We start from the raw sequence: 26,198 nt of genomic DNA, 5'->3' as shown, positions 1-26,198 counted from the left end.
GGTCCTTAAACGCTTTAGTTTGTCTTTAAAAAAGTCAAAAACTCCGACGCAGGCTAAAGCTAAAGTGTTTAACTTGCGCGGTCACCTCTGCGCCGGAAGTAATAGCGATGATGCGTTCAAAGACAAAAAAGAAAAAGAAAAAACCAACCTAGCTTGCACAAAGTGGGATGCCGTTTTCTGAATTGTGTACTAGTACTCCCTTTGTGTTTTTTACCACTCCAAAGTTTTTGATATCACCACATCTGCAAGTCACCGTCTGATTTGTTAGGGTCACGGTAGGTAGGAAATTCAATAAAGAATCTAAACGTACATCTAAGGCGTCCACCTTAATGTTGGGTAAAGAGTATAGTGTCAAGCCTGTTAGCATTAGCTGCGAAATTAACTACTTAGCTTTTGCCATTTAGCTAACGTTGAGGTGCAGCAGCCACAGTCTGATATTGTTATAACATGCTGTTTTGAAGGTGTTTATACTTTTACATCACCGGGATTTAGCTGTATCAACCACAACCACTATTATACAGCTATTTAAGCACTTATATTAGCTAGCAGTGGCTCTAGATTGATGCTAAAATACCTCATTCATAGCTTTTGCTCTCTACAGCCAGCTGTTATTTTTGTACTGGTTTGCTAGACCATTGGGTTTTTTAAGCATGTCAGCCAGTATATTTACCCGTAATTTAACGTGTTGAATGGCTGCGGCCAGATTATATAGATGTTACCTAATATTGAGGCCAGTGCTAATAGCCCAAACCCATGAAACAAGGTGGCAGGTTATTTGTAGGGCGTTATTATGGAATGAAAATCATTGCCAGCTCTAATTTCATCATCACATTATCACCCACTTTTAAAGAGGAGTTGTTAAATAATGATTTAAAAACTCACATATGAGGACAAAACAGCCTGCTAAGTACTTTTAAAGAATGAATGACATGTTTATTAATTGATTGTTGTTTAAAAAAAAAAACTGAGTCAATAAGTCAGCCCATTCATGAAATCAATATACAGTATGAGGCTACAATTTAACTTCAAACCTCTTTGTTTTTTCTGCACAGTGATCAATGACGGCTTTGGTTAGCCATGGCTGTCGTGTCATGGAAGGAGATTTTACTTTTGACTGGACTGGTGGTGGGATGTTACTGGAACAGTCTGTCGTGTGGCTTCGTGTTTGATGATGTCTCAGCAATCCTTGACAATAAGGACTTGCGGCCCTTGACTCCTGTCCGCAACCTATTCCTCAATGACTTCTGGGGGACACCCATGGCTGAGGTAAATGATGCTATCCTCTTTTTTCCACCCTTCTCAGGGCCAAGCACCAGACCTGGGGAGTAACAGAGCCTTCTTCTCACTCCCCAAATCCTACCATGACTGCACTGATTTCATCAAATTCAAATCTCTTCTCAAGACTCACCCTTTAAAATCCGCTTCTAATGTTTGATTGTTTTGATGTTTTTCTTTCATTTATTTTGTTTTTCTATTTAGCATCTCCTTCTCTGCATTGTTTTTATTGATTGTGTTTTCATTTAGTCTGTATGGTATTATTCTTTTAATTGTCTTTGATTCTGTAAAGCATCTTTGAGTATTGTTAAAAACGCTCTATAGATAAAATGTATTGTTATTATTATTATTATTATTATTAAGACACCTGTGCAACAGACACTCACATCATAATTTCTGACTGAAATTGCATTTGTGACACACTTTATTTTCAGTTTCAGGGCTGGTTTATTTGTTTATAAAAATATAAAAATGTATATTAGTCTTGACCAAGCTGATTAGATAATCAGTTATTTGTGAGTCATTTTTAAGAAATATGCTTATATGCTGACCTGCATCTGACGGCATGTGTATTTATCTCATTGCAGGAGCGCAGCCATAAATCTTACCGACCCTTGACCGTACTCACCTTCCGTCTGAACTACCTCTTCACTGAGCTGAGCGCCGCCTCCTACCATCTTCTCAATGTGGTCTTACACGCCGTAGTGTGTGTGCTTTTCCTGAGAGTGTGCCGTTTGTTCCTGGACAAAACCTCCAGCTTGGTCGCAGCATTGTTGTTTGCTGTGCACCCCATCCACACTGAAGCTGTAAGTTCACGTTCACTGGACGAAGTCAAGTAATGTGTTAACATGTGTGTATGAAATGGGGACAAAAAAACAGACAGAACAAATGCTGTGTTGTACTTCTTACTCATTAGCTGCCACTAAAATGTTAAATTTACTCACTTTATTGGTGTGTTTCCCGTTGACACAGGTCAGTGAGGCATCCATCTTGAGTATGAACTAAAAGGCTTTTCATTATGGTGGATGTTAGATTTCTTAGAATGGATTAAAAGGTGGAGTTGTTTAAAATTGGATGTGCATGAGGTCACTGAAGAGATGTTGTTGTCTAGGAAGCAGCGATTTTCTAGGAAGCAGCATTTTTATTGGAAAATCAAGTGCCCATTTCATGTGATCCTCTGGATTACCTCTTCAGTTCTAGGCATGAAATACTTAGCATTTATCCTCATAGCCAAAAATTAGGCAATTACTGAACTGAATGTCTTGACTCAGCTGATGTCCTGCCACTGCTGGAAAGGCCCAGTTGACATGTTGGAGAAATCTATCCAATCTTAAAGGACTGAGAATCAAAGCCTAAAACCGCGTGTATATGTGCATACTGTACGTGTCTTTACTGAAGAGGGGATGGGGATGAGCACTGCCTCAGCATCACTCCATCATGCACACTGGCTCTGTCTACTGGGCGGGGCATCACAGTCAGAAGGTGCTTTAATTTTCACGCTTCTGAACAAGTGGCCGATTGTGTGGCTTCTCCACAAGATCAATGCTAAAAAAACTAAAAATCACTTCTTCGTTTTTGTTTACATGATTTTTAAAGAAATACGATTGCAATGAACAGGTAGTGAAGAAAAACTGTTCATGCTAATATGTTGTTAGTACCTGCCCCTTAAAGCCTTATCCAAAACACCCCTCCCCCCTTCTGTGTTACATAGTATTAATTCACTTTTAACAAGATCAACTCCATTCAGTGCAAATGCCATTTTAATCCCACTCTGTTTATCCACCCTAACCTTAACCCTAACCCATTTCCTTCTGACTGTGGACATTGTCTCATTGACATTGCTATAGGCAAGGCAGCTTTATTTATATAGCGCATTTCATACACAGGAGTAACTCAATGTGCTTTACATAAAAACTAATTATCAGATGATTTAACAGTAAGAATTGGAAGCATAACAACATACAATTAAAAACAAACAATTATAATAAAAAGAAACAAGTACATTGAACAGTAGTAATTGGAAAGATTAAAACATACAATAAAAAAAAGAAAAAAGAACCCAATTATAATAAAAAGAAAACAAAGTACAGAAAAATAGAAATAGATAAAGAAAACGCCAAAAAAAGCCAGACTAAAATAGAGCATAAAATATGACAGTACAGCATAAAATAATGATTTGCAATAAAATCATTAAAAGAACATACAGTGCAAATGAAATATTCAATATTCATAGTGATTGCAATATATTTTAAGATTAATTTTGAAAGGGAAAGCCAGTCATATGTACAGTCATTTATTAAGGATAACGTGTATAACGTTGTTGATCATTTGAACTTGATCATATCTGTAGGGTCTATCTCAAAAACCTCTTCCCCAATTAGGACTTGTAATTCATCCTATTCAACATAGCTGAACTGATGACCAGACAGCTGCTGACCAGGGTAAGGGAAAAAAATCCAAAAAACAACAAAGAAAACATTCTGCTTCTTGGGGTGAAGTGCTACTGTTACACAGCATGCACCGCTGCGCCAATCATCCTCATGGTGTCCTCTAATCTATGCAGAGTCTCTCAGACTTCTTGAATGGAAACAATTTGCCTCACAAATGAGCCCTTAGAGTTAGTCCAGCGAATGCCCTTCATGTTATCGCTGTCTGGAATCTCTCTCTGAACGGGTCATTTGTTTTTGAGTTATGCTCCAAGCACTGAAGGTCCCTTCATGATAAAGTACGCACAAAGAGTCCCTGTGTGTCCTTGTGTCCTTCTTAGTGTGTGTTTTTTTTTTTTTGGGGTTATCTGTCTTTTTGAGGCGAGGCTTCAGGGTTTTTTTTAAGTATCTCCCAAGTTTCTTCAAATACAAATTATTTTGCGTCCGACAAATAATGCGGAATACACATGAAATGGCATTAAGGGGGGGAATGCACTCACTGAAAAGATGTAGTCCAGACACTAATAGTCAGATAATGAAATGTCAGACATTTAAGAAAAAGGATTTGAGCTAATTTGTAATCCGTTTTCCTACTATTCTGATAAATTAGATTTCATAGATTGACAAGGCATTTAAAGGCAGTCTCTTAGCAGATGTACTGAATTCCTTACTTAGATTTCCTTGTCCTGACTTCATGAATGCACTTCAATTTATAGAGCCGGGCCCTGACCAGAGATGGCATAAAAGTAGGCTGTCTGTCTGCTCGTCTAGATAACGCAACCACTTGAAAAAAAAGAGTTCATGAACAAGCCCTGTTCCTTTTTACGGTTTAACATCAATGTTATCAAACTAAGGCAATAAAACAAGTACAGTGAGTGCATACATGTTTTCTGCTTCCTGCATAAGAACCTTTTCCCACCTTATCAACAAGTGAGTTAATGCACCTGTTAATACACTTGTTTGTTTTAGTTTTATAGATTTTTAAACGGCCGTGCCATGATGTGTGAGTCGCCACTCGCAGCTAAACGCGGGGACAGCCGGTGAATTATTTCCCTCTGCCAACGAATGACAAATATTAGGTCATGGCCAAGTTGCCAAGTTGCTAAAAGCCAGTCAGCCTGCCAGCCAGCCAGCCAGGCATGGACTGGCTTTTTCATTAAGAGCTCAGCGTGCCCTCAAGTGAAAAACACTCATGGGATGGGAGAGGGAATAGTGTACTTTAGTAATATCTGTTGTTCTAAGATTATGTTATTCTAAAACCTCATGCTTTTGGTTATGGTATCTAGCACGACTGTTATTTCTTCCACATGAGGGCAGTCATCATTAACCCAAAATGACAGATGTTACTGTCAGACCAGCTGCTTTAAAGAAACAAATATCTGCATTGAGATGATTTATTTGAACAAACATGTTGTCACAGCTGGATTTTAAACATGTGGAGTTGGTTACTTGCCACCTGAGATCAGATTGAGAACTTGAGTGTTATTCTGTATATTGCTTCTCCTGACGCGTACCAGGAATATTGTAACGTGTCAATTCTTTCTTTGCTCATCGTTGTTTTTTAACCTCATGTGGAGTATGACCTCCATTTACTGGTAGGGAAGCTCTAACACTTGTGACATCCGAGAGTCTGGTTTGAAATACAGTGGCGTGCATGAAGTATTGTGTTATCACGAAAGCACCTGAAGTTTACAATTTCACTTTTTTCTCATCAGGTCACAGGTGTGGTTGGCAGAGCTGAACTTCTTTCTTCAATCTTCCTCCTGGCTGCTTTCCTGGCTTACACGAAATCAACAGGGTCGGATCACTCCATCGGTAAGCCCCCCTCATGCACATCATCACATACGATGTTCGTGTCATGTAAGGTCTGTTTGTATTTGCCCTTCGATCGACATATTACTGGAAACGCTTGGGATAGAGAGAGGAAATTAAACTCAAATTTTGTGTTTCAGTGTTTGCCTGTTTGGCAATGTTGCATTCATTCTTATTGGATTCACAGATTATTCTACACTTAAAGGTTTATTTTGAATGAGGAGGTTTTGGGCAACAATAGGATTTACAATCAATGCTTGGCTCGTAAACTGTCAAAATTGGGAAACTTTTTCCAGGATGAAACTAAAACTAATTGTTTTTCGCCCCATTGATCTGATAGGTTTTTGGCACTTTACTAGGTTGAATCTCTCATATTGTAATTAAAATCTTCCCTCCAGGCATTTTTTAAGACCTACAAACAAAATTCTGCTTTGATAAAAAAAAAAATTGTTTCTTTATGGTTTTTCCAAAAAAATTTCAATTTCCTGATGAGAAATTCATATGATTCTATTTATTTTTTCTCTCATATTGGAAAAAACACATCCAGAATCTGTGCAAATGTTCATCACAAGTGTAAATAAGCACGACTGGATGCAAGATGTTCTGCTAGTTTATTTTTAATGCGCGCTGGAGGCTTAAACTTTCCACATCACACTCCGCTGGACCATGACTGGTTGACATGCTCATCGGTACATGTTTTAACTCTAGTGAAATTGAAAACAGCCTTTTAATGTCAAACTCCAAGTGAAGTCACAACAGTAAAAGACATTTTTGAGTGGAGTGGGACTTTAATAACATTACATAACGTTACGTTTACAATGGTGTAATGTTCATTGTTCTAATGTTATATTTTATATACGCTCTGTTTCATGTGTAGTCGGTTTGTCATAGGCCACTTTCGGGGACACATTTCAAACTAAAGACGGGTTAATTGGGGATGGCTTGTCCAATTAGGGACGAAAGCTGGGTTTGTGGGTCAGTGTTTATGGTCAGTGTTAGGGAAAGTTTCCAGGAAATGAATGTAAGTCTATGTAATGTCCCCTAAAGTGACCTAGCTCAACATGTCCTCATGTGTGTGTGTTTCTATAACTGTCTGTGCCACATCACATCGGTGCCTATAAACTTTAAATGAATTAATCTTCTGTATCTTTAGTTCTCCGCCTTATTTATTTATTCATTTTTTACCTTTGATTGTCCCAAGCAACAGAAAGCATGACGTCAAATATTAACCTGAAGTGTTTAAACACCAGACCAATCGATTATTAATAATATTGGCTGATACCAAATAACAATATATGAGCTAATATTTATTTTTTTAATTATTATTATTATTATTTTACCATTAAATGAGGGTGTAGATAAATTAAATAAGACACTGTGACCTGATATCTCCTGAGCAGGGCATTTTACAGCTGAAAAATAAACTTGTTAGTGCTATCAGGTGGATGCTGTATAGCAATACTGTTTCTAAATTATTTATTTTTGGCATGCCTGTGCTGTAAATTCTTGTTACTCGTCACCTGACATTTAAACTGACACCAATGCAGGGGTGAAGGTGTGAAGTTTCAACCGTCTTACGCGTTAAGAGATGAATTAATTATCTGGTTACACTTGTATTTGTGCATGTTGTTGTGTATTCTCCTGCCAATTGTCTGTTCTCACGGTTTCCTCGGGCAGCTGGAAGCTTTTTTTTAAGCTATGTTGCTTAATGGTCCATTCAGGTAGTTCTCATTAAGTAGATATTCATTTCTAAACACACACGTTTATACTCCAAAACTTTCTCAATTTACTTTTATTTGAAACACAACAAAAACACACATATTACACCTGAAACAGTGTGTCGGGTTAATGGTTAATGGTTAATGGTCCGGTAATAATTTGCTTAACTGAACTGGACCGGTATATTAACTCAAATCGGGTTCAAAGTTAGGCTATGAGTTTCAATTAACCTTTTAAAAGAACACAGTAACTTTACAAATACCAATACCTCCTTACAACTGCTGCTCCAGTACTTTATTAGATGCTCTGAAATATAATTATTGTTGGGAGTTCTGTAAATAATGTAATATTAATATAAATTCATTTTTCTAACTTAAAATTTAATTATTAAAAAATCGAGTGATCCTATGTGCATGTACTCTGAGTTAGTGCAAATCAATCATTAGTAAATCAAATTTTATTTATATAGCACCAAATCATAACACAGCATTTTTCACATAGAGCAGGTCTAGACCGTTCTCTTTAAACAACGAATAAAGTCTCTTGAATCTTGAAAAACACTGGGGAAGTGGTTATAATCCACGATGGTGTTTACCGAATGAGTTGTAATGTTTCACTTGAACACGTGATAGACTGGGAATAATAGATGAATCCATATAAGTCCCATTTCCTTGTAATGTTCTGCCTGCTAACAAGAGCAAACATTGGAGCTAATGCCTGACTTACACTATTTTGTACACTGTAATGGCATCTCAGATCGGTTTAGTTAAGATAATATTTTACCAGTGATTAATGACCACCTGCACGCAAATACCCGGTCATGTAGTATTTCCCACTTTGACCAGCCTGTTATCTAAATTCAGGCTTTGCTTCAGGCTTTACTCAGTCGACTCAGCTAAAATTCACCCCCTTTGTAGGTAATGGATGAGCCACTGTCAAAGGTTGTGTAGAGGTTATCTGTTATTTATGTATATTCTTTTTTTTTTTTTCTCAGTTTGGGCTCCCATCGCTCTGACAGTCGTTCTAGTTGCTGCAGCAACACTATGTAAGGAGCAGGGAATCACCGTCGTAGGCATCTGCTGCATCCATGAGGTTTTTGTTGCACAAGGGGTAAGACACCTACTTTTTTTTTTCCAGTGATGGTTCAGGCATGTGCCTGGCACTTGTGCGATACAGTCTGACTTATATGTTGAGAAGTAGGATGAAACTGATAACATTTTGGAATGTGCATACACTGCTGGGATTCATCTGTAAAAATGTAAATCATTGAAATAATCTGAAAGAAAAAAAGTGTGGAATTTTGATCAGAAGTCAGTGAAACCTTTTAATCTCAAAGTTAAAAGCCCTCAACACCACATTGTGACCTTTCCTTCCTGTCTTTCTCTACCGCTGCTGCTGATCCTTCTGCTCCTGCTCCTCTCAGTTTACCTTGCCCATGCTGTTGGACACACTGCGGCAGGTCCTGCAGGGTAAAGATGGTTTCCCCTACGCCGTCCTGCAAACACTGCTGAAGCTCATTGTCCTGGTTATCAGCACCCTGCTGCTCGTCATCATCAGGGTCCAAGTCATTCAGTCCCAGCTTCCTGTCTTCACCAGGTAGGCACTTTTATTTGTCAGTAACAACTAAATGCTATTTCTCTCTGTTTGTCATCTACATGGGTTTTTCACTAGTGTACCAAGTATTTATTTTACAGATCAAATAGCAAAGTAACAGATATATTGGTATCGGCGAATATGTCGTCCAGTATGTGCTGACTTTTAGTTAAGTTATATAGGCAGCATTTTATTTATATTTGATCCTATTTAATAATAGCTAATTATAATTATTAAATTCCCAGTGAAGTTTTCTGTCATTTTATACAATAAAGTTTATTGTTAAATCCATTACATATCTCTGTCAAAAAGTGTTTGATAACCACATATGAGGGATAATTGCACACAAAAGAAAGTGTGTTTATATATTTTTATACATTATCGGCCAATATATCGGTATCAGCATTTATTTGCTCCATTTTATCGGTATCGACATCAGCCCCAAAAATAATTGCATCGGTCGGGCCGTACTCTGAACAACGTCATATGTCGTTTTTGTTTTTAGTGTGTTGAAATTCAATCTTCGAGGTGAGTTGTTAAAAAAGTGTATCTCCACAGCTGCTGCAACCTATCTGCATAAAAGGAAAAGACATTTGTTGATACTAAAAGGCAGCTGAACAAAAATCAGATCCATTTGAATGTAAATGGATTATGTGATTATGTAAACACATTACACTAGCCTGATTCTTTAATTTATTTTGGATTATGTAACAGTTTACATAATGCTTTTATTTATTAGATTAAAGTAGAAAATCTTCCCGTGGATTTTAACTTCCAGCAGCTTACTCTGTAGAGCACAGCGCTCTGCATGATGATGATGATGATTAATACAGAAATACGTCTGCGTGGCAGCTGCTCCTATTAAAAGAAACTGAAGTGTAGCTGTAATTCGTTAATCTCACATGTTAAAAGCAACCAGTTGTTAAAAGGGGTTCAAAAGTCAAAACCACAGCAACCTGAAAAACCCCCTGTGAAAATATTCCATGTAATCCTCTTAAAATGACAGTTATGAAAAAAAAAAAAAAAAAAAAAGGAAAGAAGAGAGAAGCTAGTGTGTGTTTATCTTGTTGTCCCTCAAATACTTTCCACTAACTCAACTCATGACCGCTCCGGATACGATGTGCTGCATCCTAGTTAATAATTTCAGAAGGAGAAATTCAGTATTTAGCTTTAGATGAAGTTCATGACCAGTTGGAGAACACTACGTAGAGTTATCCAAGAGGACAAGGAGGTCAAATGTGAATATGTCTATTGGATTAAGTATTTATTGAGTCTAGTTTGAAATAGTCTATACGGGATTCCACACAGATTGAACATAATGGCATTTTGATAACTAAGATAAAATTCCAGACAAGTAGCCTAGATGTGCTAATCCTCTAGCCGTAATCTTAAAGCTGTCTCCGGATTGTCTGAGAGAATTTCGGTGATCAAAAGATGAGCCATAACAATACATTTCATTTAGATTACCAACATCGGGGTTGTGATTAGTTTCCAAAGAGACGATCCACCACAACAAGTTTAAAATACCTACTGAACAAGGACATATACAGGCTGGATTTGTGTTCGCCTTGCTCACCTGTGATCAGACAGATCAGGATTTTAAGCATGTGGGTATTCCAGTGTTAGCTGTATAGTCAAAACACATTCATAACTGTGGGACTGTCATTCACATTTTAGGTTTATTTTTTTTCTCCCCCCCCCCTCAAGATCAAATAATGTCACTGTGAGAGCAATCACCAGATGGGTTATAGAGCCATATTGAGTATATAACATTATTACAGCCGTGTACTTTACTCCACACATAGACTCATGCTCCCTAGAACAGAGGTCACTAATAGGCGGACCGCGGCTGAAGTTATTAGATGTTAGAAGTTTATGGTTTAAGTTTAAGTTTAAAAGTAAAAAGGGATTCTTTTTTATTTTTTTTCTAAAACTAAGCACTTTATTTAAGAAGCAAAATCAAAGGCTTTCTGTAATTAACTTTATTTTAAAATGCCATCTTTATTTGATATAAGAAAATCCTTTTTTTATTCTTATTTTATTTATTTTATTATTTATTTGAATCCCACAAGTTGAGTGTAAATACTAATAAATGAATTCTAGTGTATTTACTTGCCAGTCTATAATCTAGCCACTAGACACAGATGCTGATGCTACTTCAATGCTACTTCAAGGTACTGAAAAATAACACGGACATTATGATGTTCCGGACCTTCACTTGAGGACATCAGTGAATTTTAATTAAATACCCCTTCCCTATTAAAATATCCCCCTTCTGTGAACTTTCCTCCATCAAAATGCAAACTTTACACACAATATATCTCATTTACTTGATTGGAAGATTTCCATCAAATTTTCTCAGGCCCATTCATATCCCTAAGACAATAATAAAGCCTTTTTTTAAATTTTAGTAACCATGGACTTTCCTTTAGCATTAGCATAAGGAAAGACTTTACTGGTTTAGCCCGACTGCTGGTAGAACTCTTAAACATCAAAAAAAAGTTGTGAGATAACATCTCAACACCAGTGCTGCCCAGATAATGGTTGTTATGGGGAGCTCTTCTGTGGGGAAGAGAGTGTTGAGGGTATCCTATACCGGATTAAAGGTGAAAAAAATGTAAACAGTAAGATGCAGCAGTCTGAACGTGAACATCCAATACACTCTACTACATCACATGCATCTCATTGTGTAATTATATTGTGAAAGCACCAATAGTCATCCCTGCAATATTGTTGCAATATCGATATTGAGATATTTGGTCAAATATATTGTGATATTTGATTACACCTTTTCAAATAACAACGACAAAGACCAACAAGATTAATTGAATAAGGTATAACGGAGGCTTCCTTCATAATCATATCAATATTATCTGGCATAAATAATCAATAGAGAAATGAAAAGTGATAAAATGAAATAAATAATAAGAAACATACGCTAACCCTTGTCAGACAGAGTATTAATTGAATAGTCCATCTTGCCTTCATTTCCAGGCTTTTGCCACAAAACTTGCAAACATATATAGATCAAAATTAAATAGATGATCCATTTTTTTGCTCATAAGAACGCCAAAATATTTCAGGATTCGGTCGAGCCATTTGATGGAACATTAACTCTCTTAAATCATCATAATGTGGACAGTAAAAAATATAAAATGGCTCTCACTTTTCACTTCACAGCTCTCAACAGGGCAACTAAAGATCTTTGGCTTCTAGATAACCCGAGATGTAACATAAGGTTCAGGAGCAAACTTTAGTTTCATGTGCATATACTTCCTTAATATCGGTTTTAATAAAATATTTTCAAGCCTTTTTGTCTTCATATTTCAATAAGAGCTTATTTCTAATACAGTTAATGTTACCACACAGATTATTCAGTATGCAGTATGTGATAGTAGGCCTTCATGCTCCTTCAATCTAAGTCTTCTCTTTATTTCATTGGTTAGGTATGGCATTTTATTTTAAAGTAAAAACTAGGTCAGCTTTTCCTCTCTCTTTTTTTTTTCTTCACACTACATTACAGTTACATTACATTAAGGGTTTATCTGTGTGTTTCCTTCCCGACACTGTGTTTTGAGGCTCTGTTTTACCCCCTCAAACCTAGACCCGTGACTGACCAGATGAAATCAGTGTATTCTCCTTTTTTCACTCGATTTCCATGACATGGGGTTGACTGAGGTCCCATTTTTCAAGTGCATCACACACACACACACACCAGATGCGTGTCCTTGTATGTACTCTGATGTGATCTACAAAGAAACTGAAAATAGTTTTAAATTGTTTCGATGCAGCCTTTAAATTTAATCGCTTTTTTATATTTTCTTCTCCACCTTTATCCTTAAAATATTACGCCAATATACCATTTTATCGTGTTTTCTTTTCTTTCTTTTTTTTACTCAAATCTGCTTGCGTTTTCCTTCTCCTGTCTACCATTCCCAAGCTTTTATTGGATTTACTCTTCTCATCTCTGTGTCCTGTCCTCTTTCGTAGGTTTGATAACCCAGCAGCAGTCAGCCCGACTCCCGGTAGACAACTCACATTCAACTATCTGCTCCCTGTGAACGCATGGCTGCTGCTGAATCCCTCCGAGCTCTGCTGCGACTGGACGATGGGCACCATCCCTCTGGTGGAGTCACCTCTCGACCACCGTAACATAGCAACCCTGGTATTTTACACTTTTCTGGGCCTGCTCGCTTACCACAGCTTGTGTTACAGGCACAGCTCTGCCAAGACCGTCATCATGGTGAGAGAAAGACCCAAGTGCATTTTGATATAATTTGTGTGGTCAAACAATGCATATCTGTATATCCAACACATGGTAATACCCATATTGCTATATTACTTCATCTGCAGTGCTAGAAATTAACTTTTTCCTCCACCAGCCAAAGTGGCAGGTGGATTCTGTATTGTAAAACTAATTGTACACTAATTGTAAATGTAATTAATTGAGTGACACGGGGGGGGGTTTCATTGTGGATAACACTCTGTTTTGTTTTCATTCACCCTTAATCTACTTGAAATGGGTGGAATAGTTTCATTAGGTGTAAATAATTAACTTGCCCCTTCTTTTCCCTTTTTTTTTATTTTAACAAGAACTAGTTCCTTGTGTTTAAAGTTTCCTACCCACATCTATTGTTTAACAGAGACCGCAGATAATTATACTTGATCCTACTAAATTAGGTACCAGAAGCCAGCACTAATGTTGACTTAGTACTTGCCAGAGATGCAGAGAGATGCAACTTAAGCTCTTAATGTTTAGATTTAAAGGAATGAATGAGTGATGACTGTGGCACGTAGAAACAAATTAGCATGTGTTGTGCAATAGGCCCTTGGCTCCCTTTTTCCTTAAAGGTCAGTAAACTTCCTCATAGCTTCTCTCTTAAGCTGCAGTTTTGGAAAAAGAGGACGACAAATCAACAGAAAATCAACTTTATCGTGACCTTTTTCTTACCGTGTTTACTCTGGTTTGCTAAGAGCGTTTTGGAATATGTTGCATAACGTATCGCATATCACATCAGCCTACTTGGCATCGTAGCAAGGCTTGCCAGCTGTCCCCAATGGAGTATGAAGCACATTCAATTGTATTAGATAACAGCTGTGCATTAGGGCACCAGATCAATTATTGTCATAACTGATTAATCTGCTGATTATTTTCTCTATTGATTAAGCAACGCTTTTAATTGTTTAGTCTATAAAATATCAGACAGTAGTGAAAACTCATCCCTCACAATTTCCTGAAGCCAAAGTTAATATTTATAAATGTTCACATGTTCAACTATTGATTACAAGTGCAGGAAAATAGGGTGGCTCATATTGTCTGAAGTCATTTCTTTGTCTTTTCTCCACCAGGCTCTTTCTTTTATCGTCCTGCCTTTTATTCCTGCGTCCAACCTCTTCTTCCCTGTGGGTTTCGTTGTGGCAGAGAGGGTGCTTTACGTGCCCAGTATGGGCTTCTGTGTTCTAGTTGCACATGGATTCAAGATTGTTTCACATAAAGGGTGAGTGCTTGTTCTAAGTAATGCTGCTGCCTTAAATTGGTCTGTTATGCCAAACAATCCTAACAAATTACTCACACCCGTGCGCCTCAGGGGACATGAATAATATATCAAACACTTTGTATTGTTGTGAACACATTTTCCACCAGAGATAATTGTTGCAACAATATTCAGGGTGGTTCCAGTTTGGAGAGGGAACAATTTGGCCCACATTTGTTTTTGTTTTTTTAAATGAGGTGCAAACCTTATTACTTGTGTGTACATTAAGTCAAAGCTATCAGTGCACCCTTGTACTACTCATAAAATTATCGGGTTCTCTGAAACTATTTAGTCTGGTTTATTGTGTCATGAAATCAATATAATTTCATTTTGTAGACACTTGAAGAAGATGACCTGGTTGATGATTGGAGTGCTGCTAACTACACATGCAGTGAAAACTTTCAACAGGAATTGGGACTGGGAATCAGAGTATACTCTATTCACTTCTGCACTGAAGGTAAGCTGTAAAGACATCGCCAGAATACCTTTGGCTCATTTTGTGTCCTGGCCATTTTCCAATGTCTAAGTAGATCGTTAACCACCTTGCAATCAAAATATTCTTTGTAACACTCTAAAAGATGACTCATCTTTTCTGAACAATAAAAATTCAAAGAACCGAGGCCGTTCTTTGAATTGATCTGACACAGAACAAGCTCACTCTCAAGTTTCTTGAATTGTTTGCCACTTCAGGTTAACAAGAACAATGCCAAGTTGTGGAATAATGTTGGCCATGCTCTCGAGAACCAAAACAATTATGCGAAGGCCCTGCAGTATTTCCTCCAGGCTACGCGTGTACAGCCAGGTAAGAAACATAAATCAGCCTGTAAATGAAATGATTGCATTGCATGTTAAGGAAATATAACTCTGCTAGAGCTCTCACATAGTGGGGTACACCATGTTGCAATGCATCGTCTGTCTTATTTGGTTGTGTGTACATATAAAAACATAACAGACATTTTTTTAAGGCAGGCAGCGACAACTATAACTCACACAAGTTCCATCTTAATAGACTTGTTTTTCTTTCTCACGCAAACATGAGAGACTTTACGGAGTTCAAACAAACCAGGTAGTTGCTGCCTGAATTTTCACAAACACTGCAGCGTGATGTTAATGCGGAAAAAGGAAATGGTACTATTACTTTAATTTAAAGTTTCAGGGATATTATATTATAGTGTTCCCGCTAAAATGTCCATGCTCTTTTAGTAAAGGCTTTGATTCCCTTATATGAATCTTGGTGAATAATATGCAAACACTCTGCTGTTTATTGTTCATAGGATCTCTTATAGTTATGTTAATGGTGTTGTTAGTTTTTCTTGGATACACAAAGGAAGAAAAAAAAAAGATGGAAAAAAAACGTGAAATGCAGCAGTAAAAGCTATTTTAAAAACAAGGCTAAATTATTACATATTCAACTTTTCTTCATGCAGAAACTTCTGTTCACACATGGTTAACGTTCAGTCTCTTGTTTAACGTCGCCATTAATTATACTCCTTTACTAAGATTGGAATCAAGTTAGGCCATTCCCAGCGTCTCTGTTTTATTTCATCATTGGGTTTTCAGGAAGCCCGTCCTCAGTTGAAACATCAACACTTTTACCGGTTCACCACCCAAGAGTGTTTCCCCAAGATTAACAATGTAAACACATTAACCCGATGAGGATTTCCTGCTATGCTAATCATCAGGCGTCGGTTCTACTTGTCCTGATCAACCTCTTTTCAACACTTCACTTTTCTTATCGGTTCCCAGAAAGATTCATTTTGCTTCTAGGCTCCTCTAAACAAGCGTCGTATTTGTTTCTTTAGTACACAATCATGGTTTCATTATTATTTTAACGTTAGTTCGGTTTATGCGTGTAATGTAAACAAAGCAGAGCGGGGAAAACCTGTTAAAGTATGTTTGAGATAGACGTGGTCATGTAAGGCAAAACTGAATTTTCCATTTTCTATTGCATGTTTCTGTCAGTTTTTGGATTGTTTTCTGTTGCCTCTCTCATACTCCACACAATGTTTCTGCAGATGACATCGGGGCGCACATGAATGTCGGAAGAACCTACAAGAATTTGAACAAGTCCAAAGAGGCCGAAGATGCCTACTTAGTTGCCAAATCACTCATGCCACAGGTATGTCACCAGGTCACACAGAGGCCTCAGATGTTTCAAACTGGCACGTAGCAAAGTGAAAACAATGTGACTTATTCATTCATCATTCAACCATGCCTCTTGGCTCCTCTCCATTCATGTATTTTTCCAGCTTCCTTCTGTGCACTTATTATTCATACCAAAGTAGTCAAGCTTGTAGACAGAGTTTAGCACCCTGAGCTGGAAGATCACATCATTCACAACATCCCGATGGTTTTGATCAAATCGTGCATCAGTCTTAAAGGTGCAGCGTTGTAGAATTTAGAGGCATCTAGCAGGATAGACTTGAAAATAATGGAATATAATATTCATAAGTATGTTTTAATTAGTGTATAATCACCTGAATTATTATGTTTTCATCACCTTAGAATGAGCCCTTTACAGTGTTTCCCGTAGGATTTTGAGAGACTATGGTGGTGCGACCTCAGCCCGACCCTCTAGGGAGGTCCGGGGGCACATTTTTAAGTCAAATGCATCATTCTGGTGCACTATGAGAGCAAAATTAAGAGGTTCATCCATAAAAAATATAAAAATGTGTGCTCTAAACAATTGTGCGCTTTAGTAATGCAACTACTGGTTTTGGGAAAGAAATTTTACCAGTTCATAAACGTTCCCAACAAACCATCAAAAAAGACTAATGCCCATATTTGAGCTCTGAAACAAGGAAAGCAGAAGTTGCTCCGGTGCAGGGCGAGATGCTTTGCTGAACGTTTGTACAGACATGTTTGGCTCACTATGAAACTGTGGTGGCACAAATTAAACTATGGTGGGCCGCCACATTCAATATAAAAAATGGGACCACTGCTTTATATCTGCATAGGGAGCTGGTCCTCTTACGTAGATGCCGCCATGCTGCACCGACATGTTTCTACGGTGGCTCAGAACGGACAAACCAAACACTTAATCTCTAGAGAAGCCTTTTATGTTTTTCACAAGTTTTGCAGCCTCTGTAGTTTCTTCTACATGCTTAGAAGAGGAGGGCGAGAGGAGAGGTATTCATTTGATTGCAATCTGCATCCTTACCGCTAGATGCCATTAAATCCTACGTGCCGGTCCTTTTAAAAAAAAAAACACTATGCTGCCAAAATCAACATCAGTTGCGCTTACAGAAGCAACAATCCTTTTGTAAGTGTCACTCATGTTGCATAACCACATATGTAGGTGTGTCTTCTAGTGAGCCGCCTTTGTCTTAACATGCAGTTGTTCAACTGGAGCGTGGCTTTGTTTTTGTTTGTGTGTCACTGCTTGACCACAGAGTCGAAGTAGGTCAACTGGTACAGGTACATTCTGGTGACACAGGGCATCGCAATTTAATATCAAGATCTGCCTCCACCTGTGTGTTAGTTTTGGCATTCGTCAGATGACATTGAATTGAGTCCAACAGGCTCCTCCCTACTTGTTTACTTCAACCAACTGTTTAGTATGTTTAGTTTTAGCAATTTTCTTACTTACCAGCATCTTTTTATTATTGATCACAGTTGCTGACGACAGCATACAACCGCAACAATCGTCACCACCAGCGCTCCACGTAAATGAGGGTGGTGATAGTCAGGAGGGTTCCAGTTATCAGACACTTGATTTAACTGGGGCATTGAGCCCAGATGGAGTCAGTGCCCAAAAAAATGTCTACATCAGAAGAAATGTAACTGTTGTATAATACTACGAACTGACAGATCGTTATCAAAATGTAGTCTGGCTTCCATTCCTTTTACAACTCATGGCATTTCTCAGAATTACAGACTGACTTTTAACAACTTTCTCTGCTGTTCTCAGTTTCTCTGAATCACTTTGTGAACGTCTCATCAGGTTATTCCCGGTAAGAAGTATGCAACACGCGTGGCCCCCAACCATCTGAACGTATACATAAACCTGGCCAATCTGATCAGGGCCAACGAATCGCGGCTAGAAGAAGCCGACCAGCTCTACAGACAAGCAATTAGCATGAGACCAGACTTCAAACAAGCATACATCAGCAGGCAAGATTTTTTTATTTTTGCACCCCTAAGATTTCACTCCTCTAAGCAAAACCAGTTTTCATTCTTTGCACACATAAACCAGAATACAGGAACTTAAAATTCTATTAAAGTGTCTTTACATTTATTATTTAATCGTAAACTGAAGTTTCCTGAAATATTCTGATCTTGTAACTCACACATTAGTGTTTGAACAGTGACACATCTTTTGGCTCACTACTCCTACTCCTCACAGCTATGTAAGACGCCCATTTTTACTAGTATTTTATTCCAGTTCTAAGTAGTTGCCAGGGTGCAGTTGGCACTTAATCAGATTAACACAATGATTTAAGGTCTCATAAAACAATTGTGGTAAAGTTTTCAGGAAGGGGGGAAAAAGGGGAGAAAAATACAAAATGATTATTCTGAAACCCCTCAATGGTAGACTTTTTATACTCATACCACACTTTGTATTGTCAAACATCTCTCGTTGAGCAGTGTGTCTTTGCAGCCACATTTCATCTTATTACTTGCCCTCTGTGCACTGTCTTCCCTGGAAATAAGTCTGCAATAAGTGCTACAGTATATCTGTTATCACCTGCACCCAAGCGTGTCTAAAACTGCTGCTTGCGTAACCTGTCTTGCCTTCCTGGTACAAAGAGGAAATGGATTTCCTCAGAAAGACAGGAGTAATTATAGGCTGAAGATTGTACAGGCTATAAATGTATTATCTATTACAAGATTCAATTACCATGCTTTGTCTCCTCTTGCTTTCTTTTTGCATGTTTTTAAATTACTGTATTTTGATTTGTCTCAGAGGGGAGCTGTTGTTGAAGATGAACAAGCTCACAGAGGCCCGAGACGCCTACCTCAGAGCTTTGGAGCTTGACCGCACCAACGCTGACCTGTGGTACAACCTGGCTATTGTTTACATTGAGATGAAGGAGCCATCAGAGGCCCTGAAGAACTTCAACCACGCCCTGGAGCTCAGCCCGCGCCACAAACTGGCCCTTTTCAACTCTGCACTTCTCATGCAGGAGTCTGGTGAGTCAGGTCTGCCAGATCACTTAAATCGAATGTCTCCATTTGGAGTCACACCAGGACTCGACGTTTCCAATGACAAGCATTACTTGGCCTTAACATAACACCCCCATTCACTCTAACTGGTATGAACAAAGGGAAATAACCTAATATTACCTTTTAGGGTGTAACCATGTTCTAAGAACTGGTGTTTTTGTTGCATGTTGTGAATCCTGCATGCATTAACATTTTGTTCATTGCCAAGTTTCTGTCAGGTCATTGACTCTGTCACAATCAACACATTTAATAAGCTGTTTTATTTCCAGCAGGTTTGACTGGCGGTTTGGACAGTTAGCTTTTCAACCAGTGTTTATTTGCTTTTGTAAATCTTGCTACAGTGCTTTTATACTGTCTGCTACCAGCACGCTCATGTCACAAGTTAATCCAAGTGCAACATATTAACACCGAGTTCATGTGAAGAGTGCTTTTGTCAAGGGTGTAAACAGGAAGAAACGTCTGTTTTGTTTTTATGTCGGGTGCTTGAGACAAAACTGAGAAAGAGTGAGTCATAAATGTAGCAATATTTCATTTAAAGTAATTTTTCTTTGCCTGTAAGCTCACTGTACCATGACTCTGTGACCAGTCAACATTTAGTGTGACGTATGAAAGTGTTAAGGTTTTTTGTTCATTGTTACTCCTTCAAAGGGTTTTTGTTCCGCAACATGAAAAATAACTTTTCAAAGGATATTAGGAAGCTTGCACCGTGTTTATCAGACCCTTCAGAAAGCCTGCTTCCTACAATCTGTAGATTTTATTTTAAGAAATGAATATATCACATTCTCTAAAATAACATTTGCAGTTGCACTCTCATTTAAAAAAAAAAAAAAAAAAGAAAGTTTTTCCCTGACTGCTTTTTCCTCAAGCGGACATCACCATTCACCAGTAGCTCTTTATTTCTATAGTCCATTGTTAAAACTCAGCTATCTCTCACATGACAAATCAGATGACAAATGAAGTTCAACAAAGGGTCACTTGACAATTTGCTGCAGCACTACAGACTCACAGCCACTACATGCTCAGTTAGTTTTTGCAACTGTTCAATAAACAGTTTTCTTAAGATTCTCAAGTTTCTCCAAACTAAAAAAAAACTGAATCCGGTTCTGAACAGCCGCTGGAGCAAGACTTGCCCTAAAAACCTTTCAGTCTTCTCTATCTTCCACTTCTGTTTTCTAATAATAATAATCATCGCGTTCCTATAAACTGTGAACCACCAGCTTGTCCGAGCACCATAAGCAGCTTTCACACGTGCACCGCAACCCTGAAATTTTCCAGACATTATCCGAAGGTGCTATACGCGTGAACACAATTATCCCAGTCAGTTGCACCAAACATTAAATGGACCTTACCCTGCCAGATGCCTAGTATAATAATGTGTGGGGAAAAAAAACAGCCACTCATTTTCCAGAGAATTCACCGCAAGCGAGTTGGCGCGTTGATGACATTTCATCATCATGCCGCTTGCTAAGCTGTATTGTTTTGACTAGTTTTGAACACTCCCCTGGTGAAGAAAGCTGTTTGAATTCTGTTGAAAAGCATAAAGAAAACCCACAGAATTAGCATTACATTTTGAGTCATGCCCTACCCAGGCGCCTCCCCTCGCCTAAACCCAACAGAGTATTCCTCCAGTAGGTGAGAACACGTCGGACGCCCAACAATTTCCTCTTGTGTGCTGCATGTGTGAAAAGGGCAACCCTGGACAATATCCGGACCTGAGTCTCAGACAATGCCCGGAGTTCATATGTTAAAAATGTCTTTGACAGTAAAATCTCTTAAGCAAAAGGAGAGACGTGAGCTGGAACTCGTGTCAAAACTCGAACCCCAAAGATAGATAGATAGATAGATAGATAGATAGATAGATAGATAGATAGATAGATAGATAGATAGATAGATAGATAGATAGATAGATAGATAGATAGATAGATAGATAGATAGATAGATAGATAGATAGATAGATAGTCACTTTATTGATCCCAATCCCAAACAACAGACAATAAAAAGACAGTAAAAAAGACAAAAGGTATAAGAGTAAATAAAACCAATAGCAAGATACTTTTTTTTTTTTAAACATATGTAATGTCTAAAAATAAATAAAGATACTAAAACTGTTATAAAAATAAAAACCATTGTAACAGGATAATTATCTTTGATGTGCATTGCATATAAAACATGCAGACATTTATTGCCAGAGGATTATCACGTGTTTACGTTATGTTCAGTATCAAAGTATTTTAGTGATAGTAGTCTGTACATGAGTGGGTGTATTTGCAATAAGGAAATGATAACTGATAACTTATAATGCCCACATTTCGTCACCCAAAGCATTGTGATAGTTGCATTTCATTTACATGGCATGAGAGAGAGAGAGAACTCTGACCATTCCTTCAGATATAATCCATCAACTAGTAACTTAATATGTCTGGTTCACACCTACCTGTCTAGATGATATCAGTAGTGGAGTAAGCAGTTAATTACTAACTTTTACTGTGCCTATGATGTCTTTTGGCAGGTGATTCCAAGTTCTGGCCTGAAGCCAACCGCCGTTTCCTAACATATGTGGAGGAGGAACCCGAAGATGCCAACGGCTATTTCAACCTCGGCATGTTGGCCATGGACGCCAATGAAAACGCGGCAGCTGAGAGGTGGATGCGCAAAGCCATCGGTTTGCAGGCCGGCTTCCGCAGCGCCTTGTTTAACCTGGCGTTGCTTTACTCTCAGTCCAAACGGGAGATCGATGCGCTCCCCGTGTTGGATGAGCTGCTGCTCCACCACCCAGAGCATATCAAGGGGCTTATCCTAAAGGGTGACATCCTCATGAACCACAAGAAAGACACTCGTGGTGCCAAAGTCTGCTTCGAGCGCATTTTACGCATGGACCCCACCAACGTGCAAGGCAAGCACAATTTGTGCGTGGTCTACTTCGAGGAGCGCGACCTGCCGCGGGCCGAGCGCTGCCTCGAGGAGACCTTGGCCCTGGCGCCGCACGAGGAGTACGTGCGCCGTCACTTGAATATCGTGCAAAGCAAAATGGCTGCGATGAGTGCGGCGGGGCAACCGCTCACTTCAGCAGAGGGAGCCACCACCACCACGTCAGCTAAGAAGGAAAAGCGTAAGAGAGTAAAGGAAGGGGCGGTGGAGGAGGAGGTGGTTGTTGCTACTGCTGAGGGTGAGGAGGAAGGGAGCGGTGCCGCTGATGCTGTTGCTGTTGGAAGGGGGGCTGGGGAGGAGAAGAATGTGCGGAAATCCTCTGCAGAAAGCCTCGGAGGTTCGGGCGTGGACCAATCAGAGTCGTTGGACAGTAGCCAGTCTGACAAGCGGACTAAGGGTAAGTCCACTAAAGAGATTAAAGATATAGAGGAAAAAAGGGCAGCTGCCTTGAAGAGACTAGAAGAGATTGAGCGCATATTGAGCGGTGATTGAAATTATTGTAATTTATAGCTGGACTACTTTTATAGAGCTCTCTCTAATGCTACACGACAGGACTGCATTCCCCCCCCCCTCTCCTCCCCTCCCTCCCAAATTAAAGCGTTTATTCTTTAATCAATTGCCATTTTATTTTCTTTTGATCTAATGACGTTTGCAGGCCTGCTCGGCATTGTCCTGTTGTTTCAATTTTAACACTAATCATGTAAAGAAGGGAAATGTTGATCTGCACATGGAACTCGTATAAAACAATAAGCACAATAAGCCAATTTGGGATAATCTATTTAAAAGCTTATGGCAGATGTAGATGCCAATGTGTGTGTGCTTCACCTGAATGTGATTTCACATATCGTAGATGTGTAGTGGTTATAAATATATGTTTAGTTTTTTCCATGAGTAGTTATTGTTTATCACTGGATTTTTTTTTCTTTTTTCTTTTCACTAAGATGTGACTCACTTGTGTTATTGTTTTTAAAAACAGAATGATTGTATCATGGACAATTAAAGGAAATGACGTGTCCCTCAGATTTCCTCAAGGCAGGATGATATCTGCAGAGCTCGAGCCTCAAAATAACCCAAACCACACAGAGAGAGAAAAATATCCCTCCACACTACATCTCAACGCCAGGATTATGTTCCAAAGCAGATCTTTATTGATCTCGCTCTGCACTTCCTGTGACTACATCATCAGCCCTCAGCTGCTTTCACCTCACAATTTCATTGTGATCCCATCTAAAGACTATTATCTCACTCCCTTTGTCACATTACGCCCTCGATTCCCCTCGTCTATCCCTCATCCTTTAGACGCTACGGCTTCATTACACGACTGTTTTTCCTGTTTATTTTCTTGATAAATTTGTCCCGCACACATCATTGTAGTCCGGGACAACACCCATTTTTTTTATGTGACGGTCAACGATGACGCACGTTCATCCTCTGCATCAGGCTTCATCATGTTGTCTTCATTTTCCCAAAGTTCCTTCCACTTCACAGGGAGAATTTTTCACAGCCCATTTTCAGAAAACAGTTCTCCTCCTTTATCGTGCTCCACAGTATGTTACCAGCACAAAAAAATATCATCGGGGGAGGTTTCCCACATTTATTTCCTAGTAGCCTTTGTGTTTCACTTTTCTTCAGCATTCACAAGCTATGATTTCTCTCTCTGTAGTTACTACCAACATATACAACTCCTTTGGGCATGTACACTAATTATAACTTGGAAGAAAGAAAAGACACAGAAACGCTCCTGTATCCTCAGGCCTTTCCCTTCGCAGACACTACAGCGCTGTAAAAAGAGCGCCTGATTGGCTGCTTTCCAACCGATCTGATGACTTTTAAACAGTCATCTGCTCTGATTTAGAGCACTCAAAAGAAATAAGAGGCAGATAACTGATGAAATGACAGCATGAGTAGACTTGTGATTGTTAGCTGTGAAGCACGTCAGCATTAGTGTTTGATTCATTTACACTCAATGTAAAAGCTAATTAACCCTTACATACTGTTCAGGGTCAAATTTAACCCATTTAATCCCCCGCTTTTACATTTGAGAGCTGTAAAAACACTCTATACACATTTCTTCTAGGAGGACTTTTCCCTAATGTGACCCCCAAATATCCCAAAAAATGGAAATTAAATCCTTTTATTTTATTTGTGTGCAACTGATACCCATTTAGTTAATATTTCTTTTATATGTAAATTGAAAATTTGACCAGAGTTTATTACAAAAATCCAAAAATCAGCATTGAAACATTTTGTATTCATCATATTCTATCAAATATTCTCCTGGATCATAAAAATAGTGATTCTGAATGTCTTTTTTTTTCTCTCTGTAATATATAAAATACACAGCATCATTAAGGATTAATCAAACATTTATTAATGACTGCTACATTTATGAATGTGGAATGTGTATACGGACTAATTATGAGACAGAATATGAACAGTATGTGAGGGTTAAAGGTAGAATTTATGAGCTTTAACATTAATATCTTCACATCACCCATCACGTTCATTGTTTTCCCTTCACAGTGCAATAAATTAGGATCCGTTACGACAACCCTGATCAGTGCAATTCTAAATAGTGGAATTAGGAAAAGAAAAGATTGAATACTGTAACTGTAAGAGCACTGTGGTGGTACTAAGGAGCCTTGCTATGCATTGACGCCCCGAATATCTATGTACATATATTTACAGTGTACGTGTATCCAGTGTTATTTATTATTGTTTTATATGCACTGCAAATGCTGTAGATGTTTGTTTTTTTTTGTTTTTTTTTGTTTTACCGCTGACAGTACGCTTTAAATCTTTAAATACATGGTGCATTATTTTTGTCTCTACTAATTTTTCAATGTGTGAACTTTCACTTTGTAAGACAACGGAGCCCATGTCAGTGTTAAACATGTACTGTAATGAACTATTCAAATTGTCTGCCCCCCCCCCCCCAAAAAAAAAAAAAAAAGTAGGTACAATTTTGAATGAGGAAGCATCCGGTTTGCAACATTTTTCTGTTTCTGCTGAGTGACTGATTTTTTTGTACGATTTAAGATTTTTTTATGCAATATAACCCTTGGTGGTGGGGGTCTTAGGTTATTAAATAAAGTGAGATGACAACTCATTGCTCTTGTTTTATTATGTTTGTTTTATTTCGTATATTTGTGTGTGTGCAGTAAAGAAGATACCTGCTGTGTTTTTTTCCGGACTCTGCTGCAGAGCAAAGTGCGGTGAGAGGGGGGGACGTGCATCGGACGCTGCAGTACATTTAATACCAGAGGCGCATCATGCCATTCCTCACAGGATGTCAAGCCCATTGCCAATCCAATTTTGAAATCCCAAATTGAGTTCCAAATTGAAATCCAATGTACCAAAAAGTATGCTATCGTTTGTCTCTCTGACCAATTAAATTTTCTATGTAATGCCATTTACAAATACACAGCAACTAATGGGTCTATCTATCCATTGACAAAACGTGACTTCCTGCACTAATGCAATTTCCGAAAAAAAAGTGTGTTTTTCTGCAACAGCGTGCTTCTTATGCTCTATGAACAAGATTATACTTTAAAACGGATGTATTTGCAGAGGGAATGAATGCAAAAGGTCTGCACCTAAGTAAACATTTGCACAAATAATTTTTGCCTGCATGTTGCCTGTTTTGATCCCCCTAGGGGTAAATTCAAAATTGACAACAGTATTCCTGTTATAAATGATAAAAAATAAATAAATAAATACTATATACAATAAACAATCTCTAAAA

At 38.4% G+C, this 26,198-nt stretch overlaps 1 protein-coding gene across 2 annotated transcripts; it reads left to right on the top strand.

Annotated features, from left to right (window-relative positions):
* Nucleotides 1-152: 152 nt before the first annotated feature.
* Nucleotides 153-24,242, top strand: tmtc3 (transmembrane O-mannosyltransferase targeting cadherins 3). Of its 2 annotated transcripts, XM_062421327.1 has the most exons (15): nt 153-275; nt 1,053-1,266; nt 1,863-2,081; nt 5,417-5,516; nt 8,227-8,342; nt 8,656-8,828; nt 12,816-13,068; nt 14,175-14,323; nt 14,696-14,816; nt 15,050-15,161; nt 16,375-16,478; nt 18,303-18,472; nt 19,266-19,492; nt 22,035-22,850; nt 23,430-24,242. In XM_062421327.1, exons 2-15 carry the CDS (start codon nt 1,078-1,080, stop codon nt 23,432-23,434), a joined length of 2,754 nt encoding a protein of 917 aa, XP_062277311.1. In that variant the 5' UTR covers nt 153-275; nt 1,053-1,077; the 3' UTR covers nt 23,435-24,242. The 2 variants fall into 2 exon arrangements, with proteins under 2 accessions (XP_062277311.1, XP_062277310.1); XM_062421326.1 differs by lacking the exon at nt 23,430-24,242 and having other exon boundaries at nt 22,035-23,417.
* The last annotated feature ends 1,956 nt before the right edge of the window (nt 24,243-26,198 follow it).

This window comes from Scomber scombrus, chromosome 6, assembly GCF_963691925.1.
Source record: "Scomber scombrus chromosome 6, fScoSco1.1, whole genome shotgun sequence".
NCBI lineage: Eukaryota > Metazoa > Chordata > Actinopteri > Scombriformes > Scombridae > Scomber > Scomber scombrus.
Note: the sequence above shows the minus strand (reverse complement) of the source record. Positions and strands in the feature narration are given on the sequence as shown.

What these genes read in the sequence shown, in the direction of transcription:
- tmtc3 (XM_062421326.1), top strand. Translation starts at nt 1,078, where the DNA reads ATGGCTGTCGTGTCATGGAAGGAGATTTTACTTTTGACTGGACTGGTG. An exon ending in GGGGGACACCCATGGCTGAG is followed by an intron (nt 1,267 to 1,862) that starts GTAAATGATGCT and finishes ATCTCATTGCAG; the next exon opens with GAGCGCAGCCATAAATCTTA. An exon ending in ACTTCTCATGCAGGAGTCTG is followed by an intron (nt 19,493 to 22,034) that starts GTGAGTCAGGTC and finishes GTCTTTTGGCAG; the next exon opens with GTGATTCCAAGTTCTGGCCT.